This window comes from Lepidochelys olivacea (assembly GCF_965140295.1).
Source record: "Lepidochelys olivacea isolate rLepOli2 genome assembly, chromosome: 6".
NCBI classification, from domain to species: Eukaryota; Metazoa; Chordata; order Testudines; family Cheloniidae; genus Lepidochelys; species Lepidochelys olivacea.
Window position 1 is genome coordinate 24,874,935 of NC_140416.1, and position 17,060 is coordinate 24,891,994.

A 17,060-nucleotide genomic window follows, 5' to 3' on the forward strand; every position below is an offset into this window, starting at 1 on the left:
TAGCAGTTCATGGTTTATTTGGCATTAGGGCTGGTACAGTTGAATGCTTGCAGTGGCCTTTACTTGTTGTATACAGCAGTCCTGGTTTTTACATTTCTAGGAACCAGATTTACAGCTATTCCAGTATTGTACACAAAAATTAAGTTCTCTGGAAAAGGTATGCACAGAGATTCCAAAGCAGTTAGGAAAATACATTTGGACCTGCAACAAGTTGAGATCTTTAATCTATCAGTCAGAGAAAGTTGGTCAGCGTTGGTTTGCCCCCATCCTTTTTGTAATACAAGAAATACTTTGGTCTCTACATTTATTACACAGTTGTGAAACCAATTATATTCTTCTGAACTGACATTAAACTGAGAAAAAGGCAGAGGATTTTGCTAGGCAGTGCTGTTTTACAAGGTGTGCTAGATCTACTTTACACCACTTAACTGTAAATTACTAGGTTGTGATCCACCTCTGGCTACAAATACAGGTTTTGGTGACTAGGAATAGCCCCAGAACAGTTTCCTACTCTAATTTCAGGAAACTGAGTTGTTCATAGATTTTAGCTTTACATGTTTCTAGTCAGTACCTACATCAAAGGACATGACCTACTTGAAAAGTGCAACAGACAAATCCACTATACTATTATATAGTGAAGTGAAGTTCTAGGACATAAGAATTAAAACTGCAGTTCCTTCTGGATTCCCCAAAGTGTATCTGCACTCTTCCTTAGCTTTTCTTCCTCCTCACTCTTCAGAGTCATCTTTACTACATCCGTAATGCCACCATATCCCAACACACAAGGAACACTTAAGAAGACATCATCATGTATTCCATACATGCCCTGAAAAGGAAATAGAAGGATATTACATGGTTCTTTTACAACCCTGGTTTACTTTATTTTCAAGTATTAGCCCATCATGTCACCACTTCCTTTAAGCCAGTGGTCTAAATTGTTAGCCAAATTTCACAGGAAATTAGGCAGCTCTGGATATTAATATTTACAGCTGTAAATTAGTTTACCTCTTAACACAAGAATGGTGGACGTTTCTCTGCTTTAACAAGCTGCTGCTTACCTTAACCATAGTAGAAATTGGGTGAACCCTCTTTAGGTTCTTCATAATAGTTTCAGCTAGATCTGCCACAGAGAGACCAATAGCCCATGATGTGTATCCCTTCAACTTGATCACCTCATAGGCACTGCAAAGGTAAAGTACTTGCTTTACATTTTCTAAAAGCAAAATGGTTAAACTGAAGTTTGTTATAACTTGGATTATGAAATCTTAAAACAATGGGTATGATTTCCAAAAAATTACCTAACTCAGCGGCACCAGTCCCACTGACTTTCAGCAGGACTTGTGCCCTTCTACAGGATTAAGCACTTCTGAAAATTCCACCCAGTCTGTTTAACAGTCAAGCACCAAGGTACCTATTAACCAGATTCAAAGTATTGGGTTCTCTGCATCGAAAAAAAATTAGAGGTGCATTATTATGCCCATCTATGTAAGAGTTCTTGGCATACAAGATTGCAGCTCACCAGAAATTATTAACATGTTTTCTCCATTAGACTGGAGAATGTTAGCTACCAAGGCATCCCTACTTTAAGTTGTACCATTTCTGCATCTTGTTTCTGTTCTGCTGATACTGCAGCAGATACTTACAATACCATAACTGAGCACAGCTGGTTAGAGACAACACATCTGCTCCATTTGACATTATGCACTATATAGGTCTGTGCCATTTAAGGGTAAAGCAACTTGTTCTAGTGTAAAATTGCTCTTTACCTGTCCACCACCTGTTTGTGGACTTCTTTCCAGTGCTCTTTGTCTGCATCAGTTCCTAGGTCTGGGTGCAGAGCCTTCAGGGAGACACCAGCAACATTAACCCCACTCCAGACAGGTACTAAGATAAATACACAAAATTAATGAGTTATTTCACAGTAGAGCAGTTATCCATCCACCAGACAAATCCTAATTTCACTCCACCCAAATATATACTGACAATTAGCGTAACACCTGGTAGAGTGAATCTGTTGCCATACAAGTGCCATTGTGGTTTCGATGTCTGAATGTAACACTAAATTTTTTTTTAAATGTTTGTATCTCTTACAGGATTAAAATAAGTCTTGTGAACCTAGTCCTGTTTGAGTGTCTGAGCCAGTTTCTTTATTTGGCATCTCAAGGTTAAAGATGGTCAGTTTGGGTTTTTTATTGGTCAAGAAATGAATTGTCAATAAGGGACTATTTAGGTAGTTTCATGAGGGGCTGGGGAGGTGAGAAGGGAAAGCAATTTTGAAGTCTCCCCTTCCCAGACAATGCTGTTTCAATCACTTGAAGGTGTGTTGAACAAAAACATTCTTAGGTACTCCTGACCTAGGTCTGCACTTCAGTTCCTCCACATAAGTTTTGAGAGAGAGGCCAAAAAAAAAAAAAAAAGCATTAAGACTGAGTGACTAAAATTAAAAATCTTGTCTAGTGCCGGTCTGATGACAGTGTTTTTCAAGAGTCCCTTGCAAGGAAGAGCTTCACCCTCCCACTCCTTCAGCTCCCTACTGGAGAGTTCTAGGGAGAATTTAATCTGCAGATTTTGGCCCTCCTTGGGTTACAGTAATGACCTTTTCTAACAGAACAGGTTAAGTCAAATATAGATCATCTACTGTTACTACATGCCACAGCTAAGTTAAGGAAGGCAATGCTTGTTCTCTTAACTTGCCTCATGTTAAGGTCCTAATGAGCAATTCTTTGCAAAAGATTGAATATTGGTGTTTCCTAGGACCCTGGTAGAGTTTTAGTCTTGAGCTCCTAGTACATTAGCCTTATTCTATTTGTGGTTTTTTTTTTTTTTTTTTTTAAAAAACACTAAAGATAAATAAGGCTTCATACGTACCACTAGAATCTCCATGCTCTCCAATTATCCACCCATGGCAGCTTAGAGAATGGATACCCAGTCTTTCTCCCATGAGGTAGCGGAAACGGGCAGAATCCAGATTGCAGCCGCTACCAATAACACGGTGTTTAGGAAAGCCGCTGATCTTCCAGGCCACGTAGGTCAAAATATCAACTATTAATACAATAAAAGAACTGAGTCTTTAATTAATGAAAAATTCTAATGCCTTGTTTGACAGTTTATTTCAACTGATTCTTGTGAGGGTTTTATCTGTAAGCGGAGAAGATTTTTACTAAATATGCTGAATAGAGTACAGAATTGATACACACCTTCCCAATATACATCTAGTTGCCTCTTAGCAAAGCCACCTTTTTAGCTGCATGGCAGAGGTTTAAATTACACTCTCTATAAGACATGGCAGCCTCCATTACACACAGTCCTGCTTCAAGAGCTTTACAGAAGTAGTTACAGGCAAGTTTAAACTGGAGGGTGAGGCTTAATTCTCAAATAGGCAATGTGAAGTTTTTTTTTTTCTTTTTTGCGGGGGGAGGAAGGGAGGTGACTGCATCTTGCTCTTCCTAAATTCTGTTCTGAACTGGGAACTTGAGACAAGTGTTACCTCAAATCCCTAGCCCATTAAACTAGGTTAGTTTTCCCCCTCTCTGAAACATGCTTCCCTATTCCATAAGGACCAGGGAACGATGAGGGCTTTATTAAGCAGTCCTAACAAGCCTGACCTGGATTTGATACGACGAGCAGCGTGCAGTCAGGGCTGTACTTGACAATGTTGGGAATGATGAATTTGAAGATGTTCACATTGCGCTGGACCAAGTTAAGACGACTCTCTCCTTCTTGCTGGCGCGCGCCAGCTGTGATGATAACCAGCTTGGAGTGTGCGGTCACACTGTAGTCTGCAAAGAAAGTGTCAAACGTTAATTCTTCCCGCAGATAGCTCAGAACAAGCCTAGAGTTCCTACCATCCTCAAGTTAGAGCTCACTGTCTGAAAGTGCTGAGAGGCAGTAGTTAGTGGAGACAGTGGTCTCCTGCTAGTCAGTTGTTCTCTGCTACGCAGAGAAAATTCCATCAGCTTCATTTTGTTGCTGCACGAGTTTCTCTAATACTATAGTAATGGGGGCTAAATGAGTAGGATAGGACTAGCTCTTTGAGTGTGGACGGTGTTAAGCACTCTTATCTACAGCTATGAAACGTGGACACTCTGTAACAGACACCTGAAGAAACTAGAGCATTTTCATATGTGCTGTCTGTCTCCCATGTAACATCAAGTGGGCAGAAAGATACCAAACAAGGTCCTGGACCAGTGCTGCATGACTAGCTTTGAATCCCTGATAATACATGTACAACTTTGCTTGGCAGGTCACCTCATCCATATGGATGACATACAACTCCTCTCAGCCATGTTTTATGGACAGTTAAAAATGGGAGCATGTACACTGGGAGGCCAACAAAAAAAATTAAAGGCACTACCAAGGCTCATCTGAAAGCTCTTCAAATCAACCCTAACACATGAGAAGCTGCCAAAGAAGCGTGAGTGAAGAAAGCAGGCTGTGGCAAAAAACACATGGCCACATCTGCCTGCCATGCAGCCATATCTACAGATCCCTTAATTGGGTTACGTTCACCTGAGAGCACTCACTGAAAGACTCATGTCAGCTATAACAGGAGACTCCAACAATGGAAGGAGGGAGAAGCAAGCCCCAAGTGTTACCTTTCATGGAATGTGTGGGGGTTTTTTGGGTTTTTTTTTTTTAAGGAAATACTGGGTGCACTGCTACTGATGGTAGCCCTAGAGAGAAGCCAATCTGGACAATAGCTGAGGTATAGGTAGTGGTGGTATATGCTTTTCTGGCTACTGTAAGCATGGGGTGACGTGTCTTACAATTTAAAAAAAAAAGCCTCTGTTCTGATAGGGACTGCCTACGGATGAAGGAGTTACTCCTTGGCAGAGAAATAAGTAAACTATGCACTAACACTTGCCATAGTCACTAGCCACTGTGAAATTTAAACTGGCATGGCCTGAGCTGTTGATAGCCAATAGGAGTGGTAGACAAGAACACACATCATGCTGGTGATTAGCCACTGCAGAGTAAAGTGATCTAGGAGGATCATACAGGTAAGCTGAAACACCTTTATGTAAGAACCTATAAAAAAAAATTCTAGCCCCCGTGGCTGATTCTAGAACACAGGAGTGCTCACCTCCACAAGCTTTAATGAGAAGTTACAAATTCCAATCTGGCAGCCATGAACCATTTTTTATTTTTTCCCCAGAGAAGCTACAGTTAAGGGCAACAAATTGATCCGTGATATGGAACAACTTCCATATGAGGAGAAATTAAGAAGATGGACTGTTCAGCTAAGAAGAGACACAACTAAGGGCAGGGGGATAGGAGAGGTTTATAAAAATTATGACTGTTGTGTGAGATACTGACAGACCAGGTGTTAACTTGTGTCAAGGTCCCCATGTCAACAGAATACTGATTCCAGCTCTGCATGTGTCAATCTGGCTCACCAGTGTGGTTACAATAGGTATTAGAATTACAATAATGTTTGTTTAGCTTTTATTAAAGGATTGAGAATGCATGCAGCAAGTATCTTACTTTAAAGATATGCAGTCCATATTGTAAGGTAATATTGGAGTGGTTGTACTGTGAGCCTCTAAGGCACCAGACAAGAGACATGCATTAAATTAGTGTGAAAGGCTGATCTTCACCAGAAGTTGTTACGCCCTCCCCCTCCGCCAAAAAAAGTCCATTGATACCAGATGAACTAGTGTAGGACATTGCAAGTGGAATTTCCCCTACATATTCTCAACAAGAGGAGAAGAGAGACTTCTTGTTCTGCTCTCCCCCCAGAAGATGAGCCACGCAAGTGAACTCCTCCCATTAAGCTTGTAGCACAGAACAAGGTTGAGGACAAAAATCCTAAACAAAAGGAACTAAGGATCTCTACGCTGCTTGCATTGTCCTTGAAAATGGACATGGGTTTTCTAGGCATAAGCAAGAAATCCCCATCTGCTTAGCCTGGGTTAGCTCTCAAGGACATATAGAGCTTGCTTATCAGACTATTCTATCACCTTTTGAAACTTAAGATAGACATAGATGAGTTACAATGTGCTTTAGCTTTGTAAATAACTCAGTTTCCTTTTCCTATTTAAAAGGACTTTATACTGTTTATTTTAGGATTGGCTACAGGCATAGTCTTTGGTGTCAGATCTAAGGTACAACTGACCTGGGGTAAGTTACTGGGCTTTTGATACCAGGAGTAACCTGAATATTGCTGTGATTCTTGGTGTAAGGGACTTTGCTCACCTGGATGGGAAAACAGATTGGAGAACCCAAGGGGACTGAGACTCCATGTTTAGGCAGTTCTGGTGCTGGAGGAATTTACACTTGGTTGTGAGTTCTATACTTAGATTTCACCAACCAATTTGGGGTTTGTGCCCTGAGGTCGGTACTCACACTTGAGTCACTACAGGCAGCATTACAGTGTACAGAAAGTGAATAAGGAAGTGTTGTTTATCCACTTCACATAACAAACACTAAGGGGTCACCTGATATAATTAATAAGCAGCAAGTTAACATATATAAGGAAGTACTTCATGAAAATGGGTTCCAGAGGTTGACTCTGCGTTGTGTGATGTTGAAGGCTAAAGTATAATTAGGTTTAAAAAAAAAAAAGAAACACACAACAAACTAGATAAGTTCACAGACAATAGGTCAGTCAGAGGCTATTAGCCGAGATGGTCAGGGATACCACCCCATGCTCTGGGTATGCCTAAGCCTTCAGCTGCCAGAAACTGGGACTGGGGGAGACAACGGATCACTTGAAGTTGCTCTGTTCTGTTCATTCCCTCTAAAGCAGCTGGCACTGCTGGTCTGACCCAGTATGTCCTTTCTCATGTTCTATATGAACAGAAACAGATTAACACCTGCTGTTCAATACTAGGACTAAAAATCAAGTGTAACACTTGGATGAGCAACGGTGTATCCAATGAAGTGAGCTGTAGCTCATGAAAGCTTATGCTCAAATAAATGTGTATCTGAAGTGATGGTCTCCATTTAGAAACTATATTTATTAAAAAACCACCACCACCACACACTAACCTTTGCCAGAGACAATTTTTGGTGTTCTAAGGAAGAGACTGCCATGCTGGAGATCCAGCATCTCTCCTCTCAGCTTGTCCTCTATGACATCAACAAGGGCAAGTTCATCAGCCAAATCCTACAGGAGGCCAGAAGCACAATTAGAGACCAAGTCAGTGTGCTGGATTTCTGAATTAAAATGTTTCACTGTAATCTGTGAAGTCAGCCTTTAGAAAGATAGCAACAGCATAAATTAAGTGTAGTTAGCCAACTGTTGCTGGTCAGGATCAGAAAACGGTCATTCTAAGCCAAATATTTTAGTTAGCTGGAACTTCTATCACAGTGCTAGCTTTTGGGGGTGGGGGAGGGAAGTATTGACACTTGCAGTAATTTTCCTATCTGTACTGCACCTCATACAGCATCACTAGACTGTGGAGTGCACACAGTTCCATGCATGTTAACTTGAACAAGACAAATGGCTTATGAAGCATAATCCAACAGCTAGTGGTTTATAAACCATGACTATATTATAATAATGAAAAGCAAGCATTGTGTAATCTGTGGTACGATCAATACATAGTTTGGTATTTCAGTGTGGAGAACGCAGTTCAGATTTAGAACAGACCACGGTCTCCCACCCCCAAAAACTCCAGGAAAAGATTACTTTCTAGAAGTGACATTGCATACTCTGTGCATTACACACATTTATGTTCAATCCAGCATTTCTCATATCTAAGATAGAATTACTTCTAATACACAGTGGAATAAACAATTCAACAGCTCAGTTTTCTCCTTGCTTAAAGGAAACCGCTTTAGGCATTCTAGCAGTACAAATAAAGGTTTGGAATCCAGATATATTTTATTCTGTAACTATTTTAGTTATCTGCCCAGGGTGGATAATTACAGTAGAACCCCATTTATCAGACCTTCCATTATCTGGCTCGCTATTAACCAAACAACCAGCACACACATAGGTCCAGAAGCAGGTGATCTCTCTTGTGGCCACTAGACGGCACTGCAGCCTCACTTTCCCATTCTCCATATTATCATATTTTTTCATTATCCGATCTGGCTCCTGTCCCAAGTAGATCAGATAAGATATATGGGGTTCTGTACATGAAAGTCAGAAAGCTGGCAGTTGTTGGGGAAACATTCTGATAGTACATGTTATTTGTTAGCTCATGTATAGCAAAGATATGAAGTGAATACCTATATTCCATCTGGCATACAGGGTAAAACTGGCATTTACAAGGTGCAAGAACAGACAGATAAATCAATGGTTCTAGCTATTCTCCATCGCTTTCTTTGGCTCCAGATGGAGGATGGGTAAACCTGGACACTCACCTTCATCAGGATGCTGATTGCACAAGCCATGCCGACTGCGCCAACCCCAACCACAGTGATCTTGTTGTGAGCATGACTGTGCTCCTCCTTGTGAACGTTTTGAATGAGAAGTTCCTTAACAGACATCTTGTAGTGCTGAAAAGAATTGAAGTGTCATGTAATTTCTCTGAACATCCGAGTTATTACTGTAGCTTTGAAGCAAACTCAATTTGCCTATAATCATGGACCCTGTCACTAGATGTAGCGCAAGCAAGAAAGTTAGGAGTGACCACATAACTGAGACAGCTGGCGATGCTGCTTGCAGGAGAGAGGCCCAACGTGTACATTCTGGTTGAGAACCTGTGGGCCACTAATAACTAGAAATTTATTTAAATATACTAAGCAAGCCAATTATAATTTGCCCCCCAATAAGGTGTTATGGGCAATGATTATAGTTGGTGTAGCGCTCTAGTGACATGTTCCAATATTACCACAGAAGGCTTTGCATTGCGGTCCAAGAATCTTTTGGTTAAATAAAGTCACTTCTCTGGGTTTCAGAGTACAGCACTGTCTGGCAAAGGGTATTCTACTGCACCAACAGCAAGGGGCTTATCTTTGCTTAAATTCCTACAGCTGTGCGGCAACAGCAGGTCTATGTAGCCACTACCTATGCAGATGGGGGGGCTTAGCTAATCCACCTCCCCACGAGGCAGTAGCTAGGGTGACAGAAGAGTTCTTAACTATGCCACTCCTGGATTTTTCCCCACCCATGAGCAATGTAGTTCTGCTGACCTAATTGTCTAGTGTAGATCAGGCCTAGTACTAGAGCTAGACTCAGGCTACGTCTACGCTACAAATTACTTTGGTGTGACTTACATCACTTGGGTGTGAATGATCTGCACCCCTGAGTGACGCAAGTATACAACCTAACGCTGTCCACGCCGGCGCTTAAGTCAGTGGGAGAGCTTCTCCTGTGGCCGCAGCTACCGCTGCTTGTGAAGGCAGGAGTTAAGCCGACAGGAGAGCTCTCTCCCAACAGCTTAGAGTGTCTTCACCAGAAGTGCAACAGTGGCACACTTGCATCGGTGCAGCTGTTGTAAGTCATTTAGGGTAGGTGTACACTACTAGGGCCTTTCTGTATCTTAAGTTCTAGGATACAGGCAGAAAAGACCTCGTCAAGTTCACTTCAGACTTCCCAGCCATGTAAGTGGGAGAGGGTGACCAGACTCCCTAAATTCTCTTGTTAATTAGTTTTAAGGTGCATTTGAGGAATTTCCATTAATGAGCCAGTTAACTTTTCCCCCCTGGGTAGAATATTCTTACAAGAGGAGTACGCTGCATCTCTGGCTGTGCCAGCAGAATAATTTCCCCTATGGCTTCTGCATTCACAACTATTTCAGCTGCATGTTACATCACAAGGAAGATAGGAGTGAGGATCTGGTAAGGCAACATTAATATTTATGAGCATAGTTTTAAATATGCCATTAGTAATATATCCAGTTCTTCAGTCACATACCTGCTCGTTAGGTACCTGGTACTATATGGTCCATGTATGACATTTGATTGACAAAGACAGTCAGTAGTTTGGTGGGGAAGTCTTGAAAATATTACTTAATTTGAGCCACAACTTAGGGGGCTGGTTCCTTTATTTAAGCATCAGACATTCCCACTGGGAAACAGCCTTAATGTTTATCATTACTTTTAATCCAGTCTGGCAGATTGCTAGTAGTTTAAGGCTATGGGGGATATCTTTGGCTGGGATGTGGGAAGTCAATCGAGGAGAGGCTTAGGACACAATTTCAAATTCCACTGACATAAGCAGTAACATATAGAGTAACCTTTCCAAAAGCATTTAAGTGACCTACAAACTTCTGAAAGTGTTCCCCTCCCCCAAGTTTATTCATGGGTATTTGTGAGACAGGTGCCGCTTCTTTTGAAGAGCTGTACAAAGCCACTATCGTTCCTCAAAGACGAGACAGAGAATGGGCCAGAACAATGAACCCCCTGCTCCAGCATGTCCCTCAGGGTCAGCACCGAGAGGTGCAAGTTTGCACTGCTACTGCTCTGTTGGTCCTGTGGATGAAGGGATTCAGTAGCTAGGGGCTATGATTCTGGCCCCTTTCAGAGGCACTTATACACACTTCAAAATAAACTGTTTCTTTCCCACCAAGGGGAAGAAAAAGCAGGAAAAACAATCCTGACCACCCGTGGGAAGTGGAAGGCACTTCACTGGTTCTAAGTATGTACAGATTGGCACCGGAAATTCTCCCCTTCCACTGGGTGTCAATATAACTGGTCTTTGTGGAGGAAGGCACCCCAGTGGGGAGTCCTGGTCTTCAGACTCCAGCCTGGAGTCACCTTAGTGCTTTCTCCCCTCAATTCAGACCCCATCCAATCTTGCTGGTGTTGATGCAAGGACTGACTCCAGCTCCCAGTTACTCCAACCGTGTGATAGACTCCTGCTGCTCTTCTAATAGAGGCAGTCTGCAGTTACCAGTGGGAGCAAGGAACCACCCAGCCAGCAGACTCAAGGAATGGCACCCTGTGGCCCAACAGCCTTCCTCTTCGGGATCTAAGTCCCAGGAGAGCCACTGTTGCCATTTGCCCCCTTAGCCAAGTTCAGTGCAGCCAGGGGACTGAGTAAAAATAGCTGCCCAGATGAGGCCAGGGGGGAGAATAGGACTTGCTGTGTTATGCCTGTGGGACAGGTTTTGCCCAATGAAATCTAGGGACAGAGGTAAAGATTGGGGGGGGGAGGGGTTCTTTTAACCAAACAGTAGACTCCATCACTTAAGTGTTTTAGAGTAGGAAATATACACAGGGACTAGGAGTCACTTCATCTTCCTATCACATTGCATCTCCCAAGCAGCAGGGTCACACCCTCTCCTCTGTCTGTAAAGTAGGTTACAGTTATGGCATATTGGATAAATGCTAAGTATAAGCTCTGCCAGGCTGTCTTTAGTTCATGTGGTACAGGGTCTGGCATGAAAGGCCCCTCACCAGGGCCTCTATGCAGTACAAGACAAGTTAACGTCAGTTTTCCTATGTATTGCCCCTAGCAAAGAGACCAGAGTCACGGGCTTCGACATGGAACATCTCTGCTTCCCAGAGCACTGTGTAACATGAGATACCCACATGTTCTCCATAGGCCAGATTTGTCCAACACATTTTTTAAAAAGGTGGTATGTGAATCAGTAAAGATTGGGAACTGCTGCTCTAAAGCATCTCCACATGTGCCAAGTCCTCCATGAGATAAAATTTAGACAGGAAATGATACATCCTGTTTGGATCAAAGGCTAATAGAAATATATCAGCTGTAAAATATATGTTTGTGGGATATTATTCCTCCCCAAGGAGTTAGAGCTCAGGGATAGTCATGAAGAATCAAGCATCTGTACACAGCATGAAAGCTACTGCATAGATCCATTGACAGGTGAAATCAATACTTGATTGCATCTATTTAATATGTGGCTCTGTGCCTATGTTGTGTTTTATGACTTTTGCTTTATAACCAACCACAAGCTTTACAAAGGGTCTCTTTAAGGAGGAAGCAAATCATTAATTCTAAGTTAGTGCATATTTAGGAGCTAAAAGTAGAGCTATCACCATAAGGTTTAAAAAAAAATTACAGAAAGCAATGCCATCTAGTGAGAAAGCACTGGTAATTTATAAATATGCCCACCTCTAGAGAACTAACCTAGGACTCTCATGACTCAGAGATCACTAACAGCACTGGCTCCATTCCTCACTGATCAAATTAAATAGCTATCTAAGACAGCAAATACTGACCCAAAACACACTGGTTGGTTAGGGTTTGGTTTTGTTTTTCACAAAGTTCGTTAAAACAAATGGGACCACAAATATTAATTGGGCTATTTTTTCCCCTGCACTGTGTCATGTTTGCGTAGCTGTACTTCTTCCTCACAGAGCATCAGATTAACACAGTGGGATGTTGTATCATAGCTGGAATCCAACACAGACCAGGGGCTGTCAGCTTGCCAACCCTAATGTCTTGCCAGACCCAAATGCAAATGGCTGGGGCTGGGTTCCATACCGCTGCCAAGGGGCAATAACTGGAATGCCAGCCAAGGCTGTTAGAGCCCTTTGCCATGCTCAGCTTCATGAGCAGAGGAGGACTTAGGGATGGTGGGAGTCCCCGAATTCACCCAGCACAGGCTCAGAGGTTGGACACATCTCTGACATTTTAGGAGTAGGCACACACCACTATGTACCCACCCCCTGGCTGCTCCCTACAAGCCCTTGCAGTGTTACTGCCTGCAGCAAGCTTTGCTTGATCAAGGTGGGGGCTCCCTGGTTTTGTCTAGGGAAGATCAGCCCAAGCACCACCTCAAGGAGCTCAGTGCTGTTTCAGCTCCTCTGTGTGCTCAGTCCTGCTCCAGCCAAAGGGGCTAGCGGAAGATTAGTCCTCACAGTGTGTTAAAGGGGCAGCTGAGTTCTGACTCTGCCTGACTAGGGGTCAGGGTCTGCTACCCCATGCAAGAGTAACCCTCCTTTCATTCGCATGCCCAATCTGCGAATGCCTCCTATGCCCTGTGCCAGCAAGAACTGCAAGGGCCAGCCAAGCTAACTCCCACTCTGGGCACGGATTTCACTTCCCCTCTCCAGCCACAGGCAGAAGCTAGCCCCGCCTTCACCCCCCAGAATTCATCATGCCCTGTTGCCCGAGGGAAAGTGCTCGGATGTGTCTGGGTGCAGTAATCTGGAGAGTAACGAAGTTCACTGCACACGTTGCAACCCTCCACGCTAAGCGGCCAAGCCACCAGCAACCGCAAGATTCTCCCCTCCACCCAATTCAGACAGGATCAGGTCCTTTGCAGCCCAGCGACCCTAAGCAACCCCTGTAAAGGAGGATCAGCTAAGCAGGAGCCTTATCATCCCCAGGGGCTTGCCCATCACACAGCAAGGAAGCACCTTGACTGGGCTCCAAGGTCAGCAACAGTAAAACGATAACTGCATGTAACAGCTCCACAGCAGTGACTCAATCGATGATTAAAGCGGATGTTGCAGCTTGGGGAAGAACTCAGATCACACGGCACGTAGCCACGGTGCCTACTGCCCCGGTCCACCTCCAAAATCAGTGTGACCCAGAGACTGCAGCCAGAATCACCACCACGTCCCCCAAAATACTGTTACCTAGGGCTGCCATAACCCTCCCAGTGCGCAGGGGTTGTATAACTAACCCTTCCATCCCCCCCCCCCCCCGAGTTACAGTGGCCCAGGGATCAGATACCTGTAACTCATCTGTCCCTAAAAGCAATTCAGTTACTAGAGGCTACGTAGCCCTTCTGTGTTCCCCACACCCACAGCGCAGTGACCCAGGGAGCACAGGAGAACCCAGCCAGCGCTCCCGCACAAAACAGTGACCCAGGGGCTTATATAACCCGCACCACCCGTGTGGCCAGGGATCGCAGCACAGAGCCCTCCTACCCCTCCCTCAAACCCAACCGAGGAGCCACAGGTTTAAATACCCCCCCCAAAATAAATACAAGTGACTCGGCGGATTATGCAACTAACCCCCCGCGTCCTAGCGGCCCCCGGCTCTAGCAGCGTCTGTGCACAGCGCTGCCCTTGCTCCAAGCGGCCGGGCTGGGAGATCCTGCAGCGCCGCACTCCCGCCTGCGGCTTACCTGGGAGCTCGAGCTCGCACAGACTGCACGCTCCTGCCGCTGCTCCGGCCCGCTCCCCGCCGCCACTGCAGTACCGCTGCCGGGGGGAGGGGCGGGGGATATAAGGAGGGCTCCGCGGCTGACGTGCGGCCAGCGGGGCGGAGCGCGCTGGGCCACAGCCCGAGTGGGGACGTGCCCGCCTGCACGTCGGGCGCGGGCGCGGGGGCTGGGCCGGCCCTGGCTCGGCGGGGGAGTCTGCAGCCTTGCGCGCAAACCAGGCTGTTTGCGAAGGGGCCTTGGCTCGATGCAGAGGTCAGGACCTGCCGTGCGGGGGAGTTGGTTTTTAAAGATTACCTGGGAGCTAAGTGAGGCGCCTGAGCCCCATTTTACAATTGGGGAAACTGAGGCACGGGATATTTACAAACGTTATCGCTGACCACGTTAAAGGTCCCTTGCTTAAGGGGGTGGAGGGTTTCTTTAGGAGGAATAAGGAGACTTGGAAGGATTTTTAGGTTGACTTTTGGATTTTTTTTTAAGCATTGAAATGCAGGCCTTGGCTGCCCTTGGAAAGCTCTATGATAATTGAAGAATTTAATGAAATTAGGCTATCACAGAAGCCTGAAACCTGAGTAATTGAGATGGGAAGGGGAATTTGTCTGTTTTTGTGAATAGCTATTTAATGTCAGTGATTAATTAGCATTCTGGAGAAAAGACCACTTTCTCATACCTTCCCAGGCCCTCCCTTTTTCATTAAGCTGTGTGAGGCCAGGATATACATTTTCCTTGTCTAGACTAGGAACAATATATTTTTTAAGACACGTTAGCTAGCAGGTATTAAGTGCTGTTTAAAATGTGTGTTGCTAGCACCTAATATAGACAGACTTTAAAAATGTGTGATTACTGGCTCAATGGTTGGCCCCACCACCAGATAGTGTTTTTAAATGACAGATTTCAGAGTAACAGCCATGTTAGTCTGTATTCGCAAAAAGAAAAGGAGGACTTGTGGCACCTTAGAGACTAACCAATTTATTAGAGCATGAGCTTTCGTGAGCTACAGCTCACTTCCTCAGATGCATATCGTGGAAACTGCAGCAGACTTTATATACACACAGAGAACATGAAACAATACCTCCTCCCACCCCACTGTCCTGCTGGTAATAGCTTATCTAAAGTGATCATCAAGTTGGGCTGTCTCTGTTTAAACCAGGTGTTAAAAGCATTCACAAGTGGTAGCTAACACATTTCCTAACCACATCTTCCCACTTTTAATAGTGATGTCATTGAATCCCACTTCATAATTTCACTTCATGTTGTTTGCCTCTTTGGTTGTTGCAGTTAGTCTCACAAATTAAGAGAAGCTGTACTGCTATTTTAATTTCTCCCCATATGTGCAGCATCTGCATTCTCTTTAAGCATAACTCTCAACTGTTCCTGACTGTGGCAGTCTGCCAGTCTCTAGATTCAAGTTTACCTTGTTCTATGCAAAACTCATGCTCTTCTCTTAAATTCTGTACTGTCAGTGGAGGAATCACCCATCATGGCTTTTATGCTCACCAACACCATTTCCTCAAATAAGGGATTCCTTTAAGATCCTCATGCAGCTGTTGACGTGAGAGCTGATGAGAAGTGCAGCCCAAACTGGTATGGCTGTGAATGGTAATAGAGCCTCAGAGAAAAATCACAGGCAAGGAAAAACATCACAAACACTTGCTGATGCCTAAATACACAACTGAAGGAAAGAGTATTGCCTGCACAATTGTGAAATCCAGAGACAGAAGAGCAACTAAATATTGTCCATTTGCTCTCTAAATACAAATGTCAGATTAGATACTAAAACCTGCAGGCTGTAACACTAGACATGCTTTGTTCGGTGCTGCTGCATCAGGATTGGCAGGTGCTTGTGACACGTGGCCTGGGGGAGGAAAGGAATTGCAATAATTGTGGCAGATGTGGAAGGGGAAGCGCTGGGGAAGGGAGGAGTAAATCTGCTGTGGAATAAATGTAGAAAAAACAAAGTGACTTACTCCAGTGCTGTCATTTTACATTATTCCTGGTTCACAGAGCATCCTGAGCAAAAGACTTGGAAGGAGGGGTCAGGAAATTTAGTTACGCTTCCCTGAATCCTCACTTTCAGCAACTTTGTATGCATCTGAGTAGCTCATTGCTGACTTGGCATTTTTTCACATACCAAAATGGAGTTGGGTGCCAGACACCAGAGTCTAAAACATACAGGTAGTTAAACATCATGCTTGAGGGTACAAAATGATCATCTGGAGGAGAGTTGGTCAGGAAAGAATACTTTTTCCCGTATACACTGTTGAAGTTTTTGGCAGTAGGACAAGGGGCCTGTTGACACTAAGCTAAAAGGGGTATTTTTAAAAAACCCTTTGATTATATGATTTAAAACTCTAGAGCAGAGAGGGCAAGCTGTTGTTAACACTTTAATGGGCTGAGGTGAACTCCAGGCTCCCAAAAGAGAAAAGGTTCTTATTTGTACACTTTTTTCATCCTATAAGCCAAGCAAAATTAAAAACAGGCATAGTTTCCAGTGTATCACGGGGCCTCCATTGCAGTGATATCAGCTCTGTGCACCTGCATGGAATCTGTGTTTGCCACAAAGACCAAAATCATCTCTATTGCTAATAACTCCTTCTAGGGTTCACCTCAACCAGCCAACACAGGTTAAAAAACAACTTGCCCTGTCTGCACTGGAGTTTAGTTAACGTAGGTGAGCTAACATGTTTTAAAATATATATTGTTTTTATCCTAGTCTAGACAATCCCAAGGTGGCGATACAGCAGATTGAGCACCATGACCTGTTGAAACCTGTCTGGTTTTATGATGTTTGCATTTAATTCACCCAAATTATTTGGTGGAAAATAGGATGGCAAATGCCAACATTTTTCTTATGTGTGTATTGTGGGGCCGAGGCACAAGTGAGAGGAGAGAAATCTTCAGGCATGACTGACGTTGATTTTCTGTCTCAGTGATTTAACCAAAGGAGGCCCATGCCAATGCAAGCAGTATGGAATATGCTGATGAAGGGCACTGTTCCTGCACTTGGATGGTCTCTCTCCCATTCTCCCTTCCAAGGACAGGAGACCAAATCTCTTTTAGTCTTCCTTTTAAATGGCTGACTTC

At 44.0% G+C, this 17,060-nt stretch overlaps 2 protein-coding genes across 2 annotated transcripts in view; one reads left to right on the forward strand and one right to left on the reverse strand.

The window, feature by feature from the left end:
- On the reverse strand, positions 1 to 14,084 carry LOC311521974 (L-lactate dehydrogenase A chain). The gene is made up of 8 exons (XM_084630736.1): positions 13,941 to 14,084; positions 8,314 to 8,448; positions 6,991 to 7,108; positions 3,606 to 3,779; positions 2,869 to 3,042; positions 1,767 to 1,884; positions 1,059 to 1,182; positions 1 to 826 (listed from the first exon to the last, which is right to left on the reverse strand). The coding sequence occupies exons 2-8, from the start codon at positions 8,437 to 8,439 to the stop codon at positions 662 to 664; spliced, it is 999 nt and encodes a 332-aa protein (XP_084486862.1). The 5' UTR covers positions 8,440 to 8,448; positions 13,941 to 14,084; the 3' UTR covers positions 1 to 661.
- The window catches only part of LOC311521975 (uncharacterized protein), a 23,207-nt gene continuing 20,092 nt past the window's right edge, over positions 13,946 to 17,060 (forward strand). The window contains exon 1 of the mRNA XM_084630737.1: positions 13,946 to 14,231. The gene's annotated coding sequence lies outside the window, so the exon portion shown is untranslated. The remainder of the gene's footprint in view (positions 14,232 to 17,060) is intronic.